The sequence below is a fragment of the Athene cunicularia genome (genome assembly GCF_003259725.1).
Source record: "Athene cunicularia isolate RWA chromosome 2 unlocalized genomic scaffold, athCun1 chr2_part1, whole genome shotgun sequence".
Taxonomy (NCBI): domain Eukaryota; kingdom Metazoa; phylum Chordata; class Aves; order Strigiformes; family Strigidae; genus Athene; species Athene cunicularia.
Genome location: NW_020799095.1, coordinates 138,028,162 through 138,042,766, shown reverse-complemented (window position 1 = coordinate 138,042,766; position 14,605 = coordinate 138,028,162). Strand labels below are relative to the sequence as shown.

Sequence of the window (14,605 nt, the reverse complement as noted above, 5' to 3'; positions counted from 1 at the left end):
TGGAGCTTTTAGGGGTTTTTTTGTATTGCTGTCAGCAAAACAGTAAGGATACACATTTGGCTTCACATCCAGGTGTGCAAATGTTGGGACTGTGTTTTGCAGTACCTAAAGAGGATTTGGCTAGAAACTGTGTAAATAATCCAAGATTTCTGGCCTTAATACTCTGTGGATTTTTACTTTATTTTAACTTGAATATTTAATCCAGCAAGATTTCTTTGTCTTCTTTGAAAATTATATTTGGCTTTGAAAATCTCCTTCCCATTTTCTTCTTCAAAAGTTTTTGGTTCACTGAATTATAATAAATTCCACAGGATTGGGTAAAATCACTGAGCTGTTTCTGGGAGATTAACTTTCTTGCCAGTATAGATTTCAGAGAACATTTGCTAGCACATCTCTGAATTTCCAGATAATTGTTAATCGGCTTTATCACTTTTATCAGAATAATATTTGAAGGGAGTTCAGTGAATCAACTTCTGCTGATGCCCCTCGTTACTTTTTCTTCTCATTTAGTCAATCGATCAATCACTTTAGGCAGCTTTATCTTGCTGGCTATTTTAGCCTATGTATGGCTTTGTGGATATGCCTAAAGTAGTAGACTTTGGTTCAGATCTAAAGATTTCACTTAAAGTAAAATTCAGTAAAATTCGGGTGATGTAAGTTAACAACTATGATGCTGAAAACCATTGCTTTGCTGCTCTATGATTAATGACTAATGTATATGGAAAAGGTCTGGAACAGGTAAGTTGCTGGCAAGTAGGCAGGGTTCTTCTTTTCCATCCCCATTTTTTTTATGAGTAGTAAGTGGGACAGCTTCCACAGAAATGTTGTAGAGTGCTGTCTTCTACATATCAGCTTATAGCTAAGGGGTAGGACATTGCCCAGTGAGGGAGAAGAAGCAGGCTTGGATCCCCTCTGACAGAGCAAGGAAAGGAGCTTACTTTTCCTGTTTCCTGAACAAGTGTTCAAACCATTAGGCTATTGTATAAAAGGGAGCCTGACCCCATTTCCTGATATGTTTTAAAAGAAAACAGTGTCCCTCAAAGAAAGAACAGAAAAGTCTGCATTCAGGTGAGGGTTTCAGATGGCATGTCCCAAGGGAGAAGGGTATTCATGCAGCTGTGAATAAAGACGTACTGCAGTGCTCAGCAGTTCTTACAGTTGACTCCAGGCAGCATCACATTGTGTGTGCTACCTTTGAGGAGCTTCCTGCTCAGCGTGGCCCTGGTTCTGGAGCTGATTGTCACAGACCTACCTCCTCTTATGTTCAGCCATTAAAGAGATTCAGGCTCTTCTCCAAAAGTACTAAACAGTGATTTTATTTTTTCATCCAGCCCTCTCATTTGATTGTTTCATGGTTTTAGATACTAGACTGCCATTGAAGATAAGAAATTTCTGAAAAGCCATGGACTGATAAAAGCCATCCAAAATTTTCTTGATTGTGTTTCAGTGAGCCTGGGGAAAAAAGAAAAAGTGTTACCTTATCTAACTATCTTACACACTAATGAAAGATTGGCCGCAAATTTTTTCTTTTATGGTTCTAGACATCCAATATTATAAGAGATGCCCTATACCACTTGGCCTAATCCTTTGTCACATATGAATATGGGTAACAACTTTTCCAGGATTTTCACAGTAAGTGAGAGCACTTCTGAATGTCCAGCTACCAGGTTGCTCAGTGTCCTAGAAAGTGGCAGAAGTGTCCATGCACGCAGAGAGTGTAAAGCTCTTCCTTTTGTCTCCTTTACAAATCAGTGGTGAGCTCCATGTGCCTACACAAAGTTATGCATGATGTGTGGTTTTTAGTGGTCTGGATTTCAGTATATCAAATCTGGCAACTTTTCTGTTCTTATGTTAGAAGTGTGTGATTAGTATAAGGTCTGGCCAAACTAGGATTCAGCTGAATGAGAACCAGTGGTTTTATTAGTAGCTTCTGCTTTTTATCCTCCACTCTTATATTAGGAGTTTGTTTGAATATGAAGCGGTGAAGGTAAGACAAAAAAACTATAGGGAGTCTCTAGGGCTACAGATGTAATCATCATACCTTCTCATGTTAAAGATATTACTCTACATTTTGGGTGGTTTTGGCAAAGGAACTCTTACAAATATGATGAAAATCTAGTCTGGAGGCATTTACTTCTGTATTAGTAACAAATCAAACCTTAAAGTTCAACTTTGTCATCAAGTGGCCTTCCTACATGGTGACATGGATGCATAACTAGTTGACATGAGGAAATGAAAACATTTATGTAAATAACTTTCATTTTCCTCACATGCTTAGACAAATGGATCTAAATTCTATATTGTTGACCTTACTGACTTTAGCTCAATTGTCCATAAACAAGGAATTAGGTTTGAATAAACTGATCAACTATTACCGCTGGATATGATGCATCCTGATCTCTTGGACTAGACTGCGGCATGCTAGATCTTGAAGGGCATGCTAGAACAGAATTTGCATGAAGGTGTGATGTCCCAGAAGGCCCATTTCTTCTGTCAGCCACATTGTGGACTCTCCCTGGGGACTTCCTTGCTTAAGCTGAAGGCAGTCAAGCTATCTTGGGTGTTGCGCCTGCGTGTGTGCATACCTGTTTATTTTTGAGTCTTATTACTGGGTCATGATCAGGCTTAGAGACTGCCTTGCACACTGAGAGAGTCACACCTCATGAACACAGGAGCCAGTCACCTTTTTTAAACCATAGACTTGAAAAAGAAATGGTGGCAGGTGGAGAAATGGGTGGTGGCAAAACATACATATATATACATTCATACACATGTGTTTGTGTGTGTATACATATATATGCTGCTTTTCCTCATATATATATTTATCTTCATACACACATATATAAAAATATGTGGAAAAGCACCTGTGGTCATATAGGTATCAAAATTCTATAGTGACTGTAGCTCATAAGTAATGATTTATATTGCTATATGTAGTAGAACTTCCTTATTTCTGTGGAGATATTAACAAGTTTACTCTTCAGAATGGTATGCAGTGATTTACAGCATGTCAGCTGCTAAATAGTAAATGCCTGGGAACATTCACTTGCTCTGTGACAGAAATAAGCTATTTTACCCTTCTTTCAGTGAGAAGTAGTCTATCCTCAGAGCATTCATATGGGCAGTTTCTGCGGAACAACTGATGTGATGCATATTCACAACCTTCAAGGCAAAGTTGTTTATGTGTTAATATTTCTCATCTTTTTGTTGGGTGGGGATATCTGGTAGTGCTTGAAGAGAGGTTAATGAAGAAAGTTGGTGAGACTAATAATAGTCACAGATACATTTAAAGATACAAACTGTTAAGCTAGCCCACAGAAATGGTGAGAGCTCAAAAAATACAGTTGCTGGGGAGGAAGGAAAGCAGCTAGGTTTTCTTCTGGTGTAAATCAAGGCAAGTTTGCCTCAAAAGTCTGTGAAGCTGTGGGAGTTTACAGTAGCCAAGGTACTGTCTGGTAATTTTATCTATACAGAGAAAGAATAGAAGGGGTGGTGCTTCTTTTAGGTCCTAGATATTAGTCTACTAACTTTAGCTGGCAAATGAAAGTCTTGATTCTTGTGTTCCTTACTTCTGTTGGTTTTGCACATCTGGTCTCCTGACCTTAATTTAAGCCCTGTTACTCTTCTGTCATAGTCTTTGTTTTAAAAATACCTTTTAAATTCTAACGTCAAAAACCATACCATCTTTAGTGGCAACAGAATAAATCTTGAGAAGAATACACTCATCTTGAATGGATGTGACCCAATAGTTTGCTTTCTTGTTTTGGTGAGTACAAATAGCCCAGAAAGCCAGGAGTTTGCCCTGAGTCTTTGTCTCGCTTGTGCAACATAGTTCTGTCTACCTATAAATTAATCATAGTATGGTAAATAGTTTAAAGAACATACTCTGAAGATTCTCCTAGTTTTACATGCAGAGAGCGAGCAAGTGAGAGGGAGTGAGTTCTCCATAGTGGAGGTTAGAGAACTGGGTGGTGTTACACAAATTTGCATGAAAGCCAGGAATCTGTTCTGGCCTGCACGACATGAAGAACTTAATAAATGTGGGATGGTTAAAATGTTCTGGATGCTATATTGCACAAAGCAAATGAATAAACAAGAGCATTAGAAAATATTTTAGGATTAGAAGATTAAGAGTAATTGGCAAAGGCAGACTGGATGGCTCACGAGATTGGTAAGGGATCTGGAGCCTTTCACCTCCTGATTAGCCAAAGATGTAACCTAGGTAATAAAAAAAAAAAGATTTTTTTAATGTTTGATGTTCCAGTGCAGATGGTCAGTCTAGTTTATAATCAGTAGTTGCAGAAGAAGCCAGGGGTCAAAGACAGCTTTACCCTCTGCATGTAAGCCGTGCAAGTTGAATGTCTTGCATGGATATAGGCCACTAGTTTTGTCTGGTAGAATTTTCTTCATGAAATTTAGGATTACAGGAGCTGTCAGACTTTGTCTTCCTTGGTAATTTTTTTTCATTTTCTTTAAGCAGTATTTGTAAAGTGCTTTGGTCTAATAAAATTCAGGATTGAACTTTGAAAAGGAGGTGGGAAAATAGAGTAGGGTAGCATTTGGATCAAGGGCAGATTAAATATGAAAGACATTTTTTAAAAAATCGAAAGTACCTTCCTCGCCCAAGTCCATCTATTCCATGAAATCATTGTTTTCAGTCTGACTAATTAAGGTAATATAGATGTATCTGTTGGAATGGTATAGTGCAATTACACAGCTTTGTGGAAGTACTTGCCAACATGCTTTAGAAAGTACATCTTGAAACACTGTCAATTATCATGTTATCTTTTCTCCCGGTTCTGGCTATTTTTGGAAATGTGCATTGTGTATGAGGAGATAGGTTACCTTAGTTGTATTAATGCATGTACTTCAATCCTTGTGGTAAATTCTTTCCCAGTATTTTAGATGTTGTTAATTTTTCCCATTAATGAATGAATTTAACAATTAAGAGTTTGAGTTTCAGGGAGTCTTACTGTGAAATATGTTTCAAATTTAATCCCAGACTGAGACATGGTCTTGAAAAACAATTTTTGAAGAATATCAGTGTAACCATCTCAAGCGCAGTAATGGAGAACCCATCCTAAGAGTTGTCTTTCTCTATACAGCATAATCATACCAACCATATTGCTATAATTGAGGTGCTGAAGGAGTAAGTGATAATCCCAAGGTCTCACAAGCAAGTGACTGTGAAAGAAACAACTAAATCAGGTTTCCAAAGTTCAAACAGGTGCCTTGTATGTTAGGTTCACTTAAAAAAGAGAATTGTGAAGATTAATTTTCCTTTGTGCTTATTGAGGGAATTGTTGAAGGGTGCTCTTACATTTCCAGTGGAAGCTGTACCTGTACTTGTGACTGACACTCGTTATGTCAGCTGGTGCTTCAAACTCCACTGCTGTAATAGAATTGCAGAATGTTACTGCTTTTGTTTAGTTTCTGCTTTATGTTGGGGGATGAGTGTCTACTGTGTCAGGGCAAAGCAGGGGACTAGGTTTTGCTGGGATCAGAATGAAATAGGGAGATAAATATGAGAAGCCATCACTTCTGATACCATACAGAAATGTGGATATTGATTTCTAGGATGTGTATATATATATATATATTTTTTTTTTTTTCCCCTTTCTCCTCCTTTATTTTTCCTTTTTCCCGGGGCAGGTCAGAGAGAGCAGGAAGTTAAGGACAATTATATACCTCATGAAGGAGTTTAATGCCTCTGTGTAGAGGTACAATACATAACTGAAAAATCTGAAAGTCAAGACTTGAGCGGAGTGCATGAATGCAAACAGTTCTGCAAATATGTAGGTTTCTTCCAGATTTCATTGTCTGAAAGCTGAAACAGCTTCCCTTTATACCATCATTTCAAGTGTTTCTCCCAACCTCTTCTCATGGAAGCCAGTTCCTTCAGTTCTCTTTACCTTATGACCTCCAGGGAGGCTTTGAGTAGGTTTTGTTACATGTGAAAAATGGCTGAGTGTAATAACATTAAGATGACCCTGTGTTACCTTTTACGTACATGCTGTCCTACTAGGACGCATTATTTTGAATTGTGTCAGGGTAGTCGTGGAAATGCCAACCCAATAATTGGTAATCAGTTACTTTCCAGTGCTGAAATGATTTTGTGTGTGTGTGTGTGTGTGTGTGTGTGTGTGTGTGTCCACTGCAAGAGGTTAACACAAAAATCGTGAGAATACTTAGTTCTGTTTTATCCTCTTGTGATGCAGAGAAGGGTATATTAGCACGGGACACAAATTTTCTATGTAGGCCACTAAGCAGGTTTAACACAAGTTACAGAAATTATGTGATTTACAGTCCATTGTATAAAATGCTACTACTACTACTATGTTTTTCCAGTGTTCAGAAATAAAAGTAATTAGCAGTGAACAGCAGCTGAGATTATTGACACTCAGGGTTTCTAACTGGTGTCTGCAAAATACGTTTGTTATCTGTAGGCGCTGTGAACAGGCAGCTGAGAGTAATGGATGTATTTACTCATTAAAGCCACTTAAGGTAAAGTGTTTTGGCCAGTTTTCTGTGCATGCATAGAACAAACATAAGTATCTAATTAAATGAGCAAAACCAGATCACCTTGCAACTTACGTAATCGTGCAGCAAGCTGCTGTTATTTTCTGTTTACCATAATTCCATCAGTGCTTTCTTTAAGTTGTCTTTCAACACCATTGAGACTTTGAACGTTGAAATAATGCAGTGAATGGAGACCTGAAGTGCCAGATACTGTGGAGCAGGCCCAAATCCTACTGTTGTTAGTGGATCAGGCTCAGCGTGGCTTTGTCTCCAGTTCTTGCTTGCCATAAAGTGAATAAAATGAGCTATCTTCTGCAGTACAGAATATCTGTTAAAACATCCTTCTTCCAAAGAACCCCTTCAAAACCAAATTCATAACTTGATACCAGACCTTGGAGCCCCAGTTTAAGTGAAAATGTTATTACAGCTAAGACCTAGGTATTTGGCAGCCCGACTCACCATTGCCTAATGAGATATGTTTCCTTAACAAACAGAAAGCAATTCTCAGTTTATTTAAGAAGAGTTTTAACCAGCGCATGGGAATTGTGCTTTCTTAAAAAAAAAAAAATAAAAATTGGAGGCTGAATAGTAGCAGCTCATTATATCATGTTTTAGCCACTCATTGACTCACGATGCATGTTCAATTCTGATGGGGTACAGAGGATAGCATCTCATTCTCTGAGCTAAATGGCTAAAAGGCATTTATTTTATATGCATTTTAAAATGTTTACATTTCATGCTCTCTGTATGTCTGAGTCTCTCCGTATGGTGTGACAGTGAATGAGCAGTGATCACATGTTTTCTTTGTGGCACAGCTGTTGAGGAGGAGAAGAAAAATAATTACACCATTTGCCTAACGCATTACAACTGAATCCTGCAGAAATGTAGTAATACACATACTGGTTGGGAGAATGGAAATCAGACCCTGTGTGGAAATTTTATATTCCCTGTAAGGCATCTCTTGGGTGTAAAAATTGAGAACGTGGCACAAGGAAGCTCCCACCCATGTTCTTGATGTAGTGGTGTAGACTGGATGATGGCAAAAGTGTAGATGTCTGTGGATTTTGGGTGTAAAGAGGAATTATCTTCTGGATGCTGTATACTGTTAACTATTCAGGAAAAGATGTAGAGCAATGGTGACATTTTTGTGAGGAGATTCTTACTTTGGCCTTCAAACCAGTTGTACAGGACCAGCAAATCTCTCCCTGATGTCACGGGCAGGTGTGGTGCACTCCTGGGAAGGGCAGGCCTGCCTGCTATGAGAACACAGGGTTTAATAACATAAGCCCTGGAAGCGTTGTTTCCCTCTTCAGACCATTTTGCTCAGACATCATGAGAAAGCTAAGTAGACCTACCTTTTTTTTTAATTAGTGATGTAATGGACTTGGGTGTGGTAGGTTTCTTTGCCACATGCCATTTTTCTACTGTAGTTTTTCCATCCTTGTTTTACTAAATTGAGCTCTGTGCATGAGAGGAACAGAAGATTTCCTTGGAGAATGTCTGCACTGAGTAATCATTGAGAAAACGGCCTTTCATTTCAGACATCAGGCACTATGGCACTGTTAAAAGGCGTCCTGGTGGATACTGGATACTTCTGCAGGAATGATCTTTATACCAATTGGTCATATTCTGACCCAGCAAACTGAATTTGTTATTTCAAATCTAATTTTTCTTTGCTTGTATTTAGAAAGCAATTATCTTGGACTGTTAAGCATCAATATGATTAAACCATGTAAGTGTATTGAAAGTAAAAATCTGAAGGCCCATTCTTTTGGTATAGAGTCCCATCAAAGTCTCCTCTCAAAGGGTTCAGGGATATGGGAGCTGATTGTTGGATCTTCTATCAATGACATGATTTAGTGTTTTAGTGAAAGAAGGAGTAGTCCTGTCGGAGTACTCTGAGTTAAGATCATGTTGTATGTGTGCCTCAGTTTCCCCCAATAAATATATTTATCATTCTTATGGAAAATATATTCAGCTATATGAAACATTTCAAAATCTTCAGTAACAAATGCTAAACATGTGAGAGTATATATAGGATATCTTACTATGTTAGTACAAATGAAAATAGTCATGATGGTTAATGAAAGAGTCTTATGAATTAATTGCTCTTTATTTCTCTTTTTAAAATTTTATTTTCCTTCCTTGCTATTTAAATAAATATAAAATGGAGCTAAAATGACCTTATTCTTTATTCACAGGTTACTTTAGGTGGAACCTTTATTGGAATTGGGCGGAAAACTCCAGATTGCCAAGGCAACACCAAGTACTTCCGCTGCAAATTCTGCAATTTCACCTACATGGGCAACTCCTCCACTGAACTAGAGCAACACTTCTTACAGACTCACCCAAACAAAATGAAAGCAGCCCTTCCCTCCTCTGATTCTGGTAAAACTTCAGAGAAAAACTCCAATAAATCCAGTCCTACTCTTCGACCATGTGATTCTGGAGACTTGGGGAAGTGGCAAGACAGAATCACTGTAAAAGCAGGAGATGATACACCAGTTGGATATTCGGTGCCCATCAAGCCAATAGATTCCTCTAGACAAAATGGTACCGATACAACCAGTTACTACTGGTGTAAATTTTGCAGTTTCAGCTGTGAATCGTCCAGCTCATTGAAACTATTAGAACATTACAGCAAACAGCATGGGGGAAGCCAGGCAGGAAGCCTTCACCCAGATCTGAATGATAAGCTTTCTAGGGGATCTGTCATTAACCAGAATGATCTAGCCAAAAATGCAGATGGGGAGTTAGTGACAAAGACAGAAAAGGGTGCGAGTGTGGCAAAAAAGAAAGACTTGACTAGCAAAGGAGCAGAGGACAGCATGGTGACAAGCTACAACTGTCAGTTCTGTGACTTTAGGTACTCAAAGAGCCATGGCCCAGATGTAATAGTGGTGGGCCCACTTCTCCGTCACTATCAGCAGCTACACAACATTCATAAATGTACCATTAAGCACTGTCAGTTCTGTCCCCGAGGCCTCTGCAGCCCAGAAAAGCACCTTGGAGAAATTACTTATCCATTTGCTTGCAGAAAAAGTAATTGTTCCCACTGTGCTCTCTTGCTTTTGCACCTGTCTCCAGGGGTGACAGGAAGCTCTAGAGTCAAACACCAGTGCCATCAGTGCTCATTCTCCACTCCCGACGTGGACGTTCTCCTGCTCCACTATGAGAATGCACATGAAGCCCAAGCATCTGATGTCAAACCAGAAACAAACACCCTGCCAGGGGCAGAGGGGCCGCTGATGCTCAAGGAGAACAAAGAACACTCATGTACCAAATGTGACTTTACCACCCAGGTGGAAGAAGAGATTTCCCGACACTACAGGTACAGTGATGTTTCAAATGATTAATGATAGGAACCCAAACAGCCCTCCCTTAGTTCCTTAATTAAATGTCACCATTCCCCAAACATTTGAGGAAACTGGAAATCAAACTATGAATGTGTATAGATACAAATCTTTACAGCCAGTATCCAATCCAACATCCACTTTGTTTTGGAAAACCACCAGCTAAATTGGTGGATTTAATTACACATTTAAACCTGTGCAAAGAAGAGGGAGATTTGGATTTGTGTACAGATGCTGAATTTCCATCATATTTGAGGTTTGGTCAACTATTTTCCACCCAGAATCTTTTAGGTGCTATTTTAGTTTAGGCTTTTTACCAGAAAGCTGGCATCTTCATTCAGTAGGGGAACACAAATGGCTTTACTTTCCAAGATAGACTGTGAATCCTTTCATGCTCCGTAACAGTGTTTCAATGTACTACCTTTTTGTAGTATTTTCCATTCCCAAGTCCAGCAATGCAATAATTAGTTTAAGAGCATTCCACTGCTGTTTTGGTGTTGGTTTCACACTGGGAGCAGACACTCTTTTGTCTGTTGATGTCATCCCCAAGATCCATTTGCAGATGCTTATTTTTGTGTTGCTGGTTTACAGTGTCATTCTATTTATTTTAAATGCTAATGTTCCTATTTGGAGGTGGACACAGCCAGTCTCCTGACTCAGTCTGACACAATGTCATAGTGGCAGCCAACTCCCTGCTAAACTTCTTGGGTCAGTTCCTGGGCTGTTGTAAACTAGCAGTCCAGTTTACATCAGAGGAGGAGCTGGCTCTTAGGCTTTGTAAAGAGCAACAGTTGTGTGCTGCTGCAAAAGCAATGTTAAATATTAGAAAATCATGCCGAATATGTTAATAGTTAAGGCTAATGCGTCAACAACAACGGAAAACTCAGTATCTATCTCATCTAAAAGATCTTTGCATGGAAGCCAGCTAGAATGAAGACAAAAGAAGATGCATTTTCAAAGCTAAAGCTTTGTTAAAAGCTCAAGAAACTGTGCCATGTTTAATAGATTCCAAGACATCCAAAATTAACAAAGGCAGACTGGGGCATGATACTTTAATAGAGATTAAAGCTGGGGGCATCCAAATGTTGCCCAACAGAGGGCTGCATTGGCAGTGTATCAGGAGTCTATTTTAAAAAAAAGAAAAAAAAAAAAGAAAAAAAAAAGAGCAGATTGCTCATCTTTAATTTGGAGCTAGGGCCCACGGAGTATTCAGGTCCCAGCATGCAGTGCCCCATTTTTGATCCAAGTGGGCCTGAGGGATGTTGTGCGGATTAATTAGTTAATGTTTGTAAACTGCTTTGAAGATGAAAAGTGGTATCTAAGTTCCAAGCATTATTATAGCAGCTTTGAGCCATGCTGTAGAACTCCATAGGCAGCACTTTGTCCGCCGCTGGGGCATGGCACAATCTTTTTTTAGTGGTTAAATAACTGGAAGATTGAAATGGTTCCTTGACTGAAAAAAACACTTCTATTTTGCTGCAGCTGGTAATTTTAAGTTTTAACAAGCACGCCTAGTTAAAATCCTCTTTCCCAAAGAAAGGAGAAACCATGACTTTCAAAATTAAGTGCTAAGTCTGCGACAAGGTAGAAATAGATTCTTCTTCAGAGGGCTCAGCACTCTGTGGCTCTGGAAGTTGTCACAGGGAACTTCACATTGGCAAATTAAAAGATGCACTTAAGTCTCAAATCTCAACTTGTTTGTCTAAAATTAGTCTATTCTGTTTAAGACCTTTGAACAACGTATTTTTTTGTCTTCAGTCTACGACATTATTGAGTACTCTGAGGATGTTGTGTAATTAAAGCAAAGTACAACATCTCTGTAACTACCAACTTTTTTTCCTTTTTCCTGCCATCCCCCCTTTTTAATTTGAGTTTTGTTTCTTTTCTCCATGTACTGCTGCTGTTTTCCCCCCCTCTGCATCTTATTTGAAATCACAGAAGTTACTTCAGTTTGTGGTAGGTGCTCTGGCAAATGGCAACAGCAGGTTTTGTGGCTGTTCTATGCCTAACCTAGTTTTCATGGTTTTCACGCTATCAAACTAAAACAAATGGAAAAAGAGACTTTTGGGGCATTATAGCTTCTATATTTATTATTATTATTATCAGGGCTTTTTTTTTTTTTTTTTTTTTTTTTTTGTATGTACTGGATATGCATTGTCTTTCCCCTTTTGTATTTTGTGAACAAAATGTACACAATAGTTCAGATTTAAAAAAATAGAACTTCCATAAAATAGTAGTATTGAGGGGGAGGTATGTGACATAGAGAAACATGCTGATAAGTCGTCGTCTCACATCCTAGCTGGTCTTCTCTGTGGCTTCATCAGTTTGTCTCAATAAAGCTGTTATGCCACATGTTATGTATTTCCGATGTATTTAAAATGCTGTACTTGCACATATATATAAACTCTATCCATTTATGTAATAAGGAGCTGAATGGATTCTAATTATAAGCATAATATTGAGCATTAATGTGGTAGCAAAAAGTGTTCTGTTGTCACATATTTAAGTTTACCCTTGCTAATCAGTGAGTATCAAAGCTGGATTTAGACGCTACCTACATATTTTGGTCCATGTATTTTTTGTCTGCATTTTTCATAATTTTATTTTTTGAGTCATATACCTGAACAGCATGCTTAATTTATTGTCTTTTTTATTTTGTTTCCTTTTGGCTCTACATCTGTAATTTTAAATGTCTGCTAGCTAAAAAATTTTCTATGTCCCAGTATTATTCCTTTGCAGCCATGTAATTGCAACAGTATTTGAATTTGCAGAGTGGTTCTTTCCAAGTTTTCTGTCTACAGAAACATATACTTAAACTTCAGTGCTCATTCAGTATTTCTTGACATGATTATTTGAGAGCTGTTCAGTTAAATTTGAAGTTAATGAGTCACATTGCACTTGTTTACTTGTATTTAAACCTCACTAAAATGTGCTTACTCAAATAAATCCCCAGAAGGTTTATTTGCCTCCATTTTCTACTAATTCTGCTGCTACTCATTTTCCATTACCTCTGAGGAATCAGGTACTCTTCATGTTCATTGTGAAGCTTAATTTTTCCTCAAAACTGTCTGGTATTCTGATGAGTTAAAAGATGCCAACACTTGCAATTTAGATAAAAATCATACCGAGTATTTGGGGAAATTTTGCATGTCGGATCACTTAGTCTAGAGATTATTTATTTTCCTGCTTGCTCCAAAATAATTACTTTTTAAATTTTATTTTTTTCTTCAAAATGAAAGAGGCCTCTTATGGAAGTGTGTGTGGGTTTTTTTATTTTGCTAAAAAATGTGGGACAACAATGCATTTTCTCGTTTTTGCAAAAATCAGAATTTTTCATGTAAATCCTTATTTGTCAAAAAAATTGACAGAAAGCATTTGATCAGTGCTAGTAGTAATTAAAAGTGCTGTGCTGAAAAATGCTCTAAACTTCTTTTAAATAAAAGATAAGGTAGTGATTTATTAAACAACTGCAAAATATAAATGAAAGTAGACTCACGTGAAATATAAGCTTTGACAATGGTGTAGAATAATTTTTCTAATAAATTATTCTGAAAATGTGGATGACAGCAGTTACATAGGGTTCTCTTTTGAAATTAATTTTGAGTTAATTTCAAATTAAATAATTCCTTACTTCTTACAGATACATGGGGTAGAGGGATACTTAGGGCTCATACCTCCCCAGTGCCAGGACTGCCCATCAGGGACCTGGGTGTCAGGGCTGCCCTTGCACGCTGTCAGGCAGCAAAGGTCGGAGCAGCCTCTTAAGACCTGCATATTATGCAAATCTGGAGCCTTTGGGACACTCCCCAGAGAAGCCAACCAAGGGCACAAGTGTAAATTGAGGCCCACCAGCTCATGGTTTTTCAGCAGAGCAGGAGCCTTCACGCATTGAACAATGGCAGCAGCTGCAAGGATCTTTTCCATCCTCCTGACACCTTAATTCACTGCTCTGAACTTGTTTGCTCTTGCCAGTGGCTTTTGCTCTCCTTTCACCTCTGCCTTGCTCTCTGCTCTGCCCGTTTTCCTCTCCTTTCTGACTCTAATGAATTTTTTTGCTTGCTTTGTGCACTGAATATTTTCCACTCCCCACAAGCCTGAGTGCAGCACGCATCCTAAAAGTAAACTTTCTTATAAGCCTGTTTCTTCATGAGAAATACTAGTAATTATTATATTCATAATGAAATTCAAAACATGCAAAAAAAATGAAGTGATATGACAGCTGTACCTTCATCCAGAATATTTTCTATGCCCTAGAGCCTAGGAATGTCTTCAGGTAATTAAAAAAAAAATTACTTGTTTTGTAGAGGATGGTGTTTTGTAATACTTCAGACTAGTTAGGAGTATGTCAACAAGACTTAATTAAGAACTGACTAGTGTCAGGAGTAGCACAGCCTATTAGAAAGCTCAAGTAAAGAACATTAAATCCATCAAAAACTCCCCATCTATTCTCTCCAACTTTTGCAAGGCAAAATCCTTATATTTTATAGCACCCAATTCAAGTACATTTCAGTACATATAAATAATTACAGGATTTTAGTAAGTTGTCAGAATGTAACAGTGCAGCAAAGGTTTGGCCTGATTTCTTTGACATTTAATCTTAGGATTGGGCCATAAATGTTTTAATGTCCATGAATAATCAGGTCTTTGATTTATTTTGTAGTGAAAATAATAATGCAAAGTGGCATCAATGGGTGGGATGACATTGCCATCCCAATGCCGTATTGAAGATAATG

General features: G+C 38.1%; 1 protein-coding gene across 2 annotated transcripts in view; it reads left to right on the top strand.

Annotated features, from left to right (window-relative positions):
• Positions 1–14,605, top strand: part of TRPS1 (transcriptional repressor GATA binding 1) — a 177,197-nt gene that overhangs the window by 7,025 nt on the left and 155,567 nt on the right. Inside the window, exons 4-5 of one of the 2 annotated variants that reach the window (XM_026842911.1) lie at positions 8,721–8,907; positions 9,607–9,850. In XM_026842911.1, coding sequence (XP_026698712.1) covers positions 8,721–8,907; positions 9,607–9,850 — 431 coding nt within the window. Of the gene's footprint in view, positions 1–8,720; positions 9,851–14,605 lie in introns of both variants that reach the window. The other variant, XM_026842910.1, reaches the window with a different exon arrangement.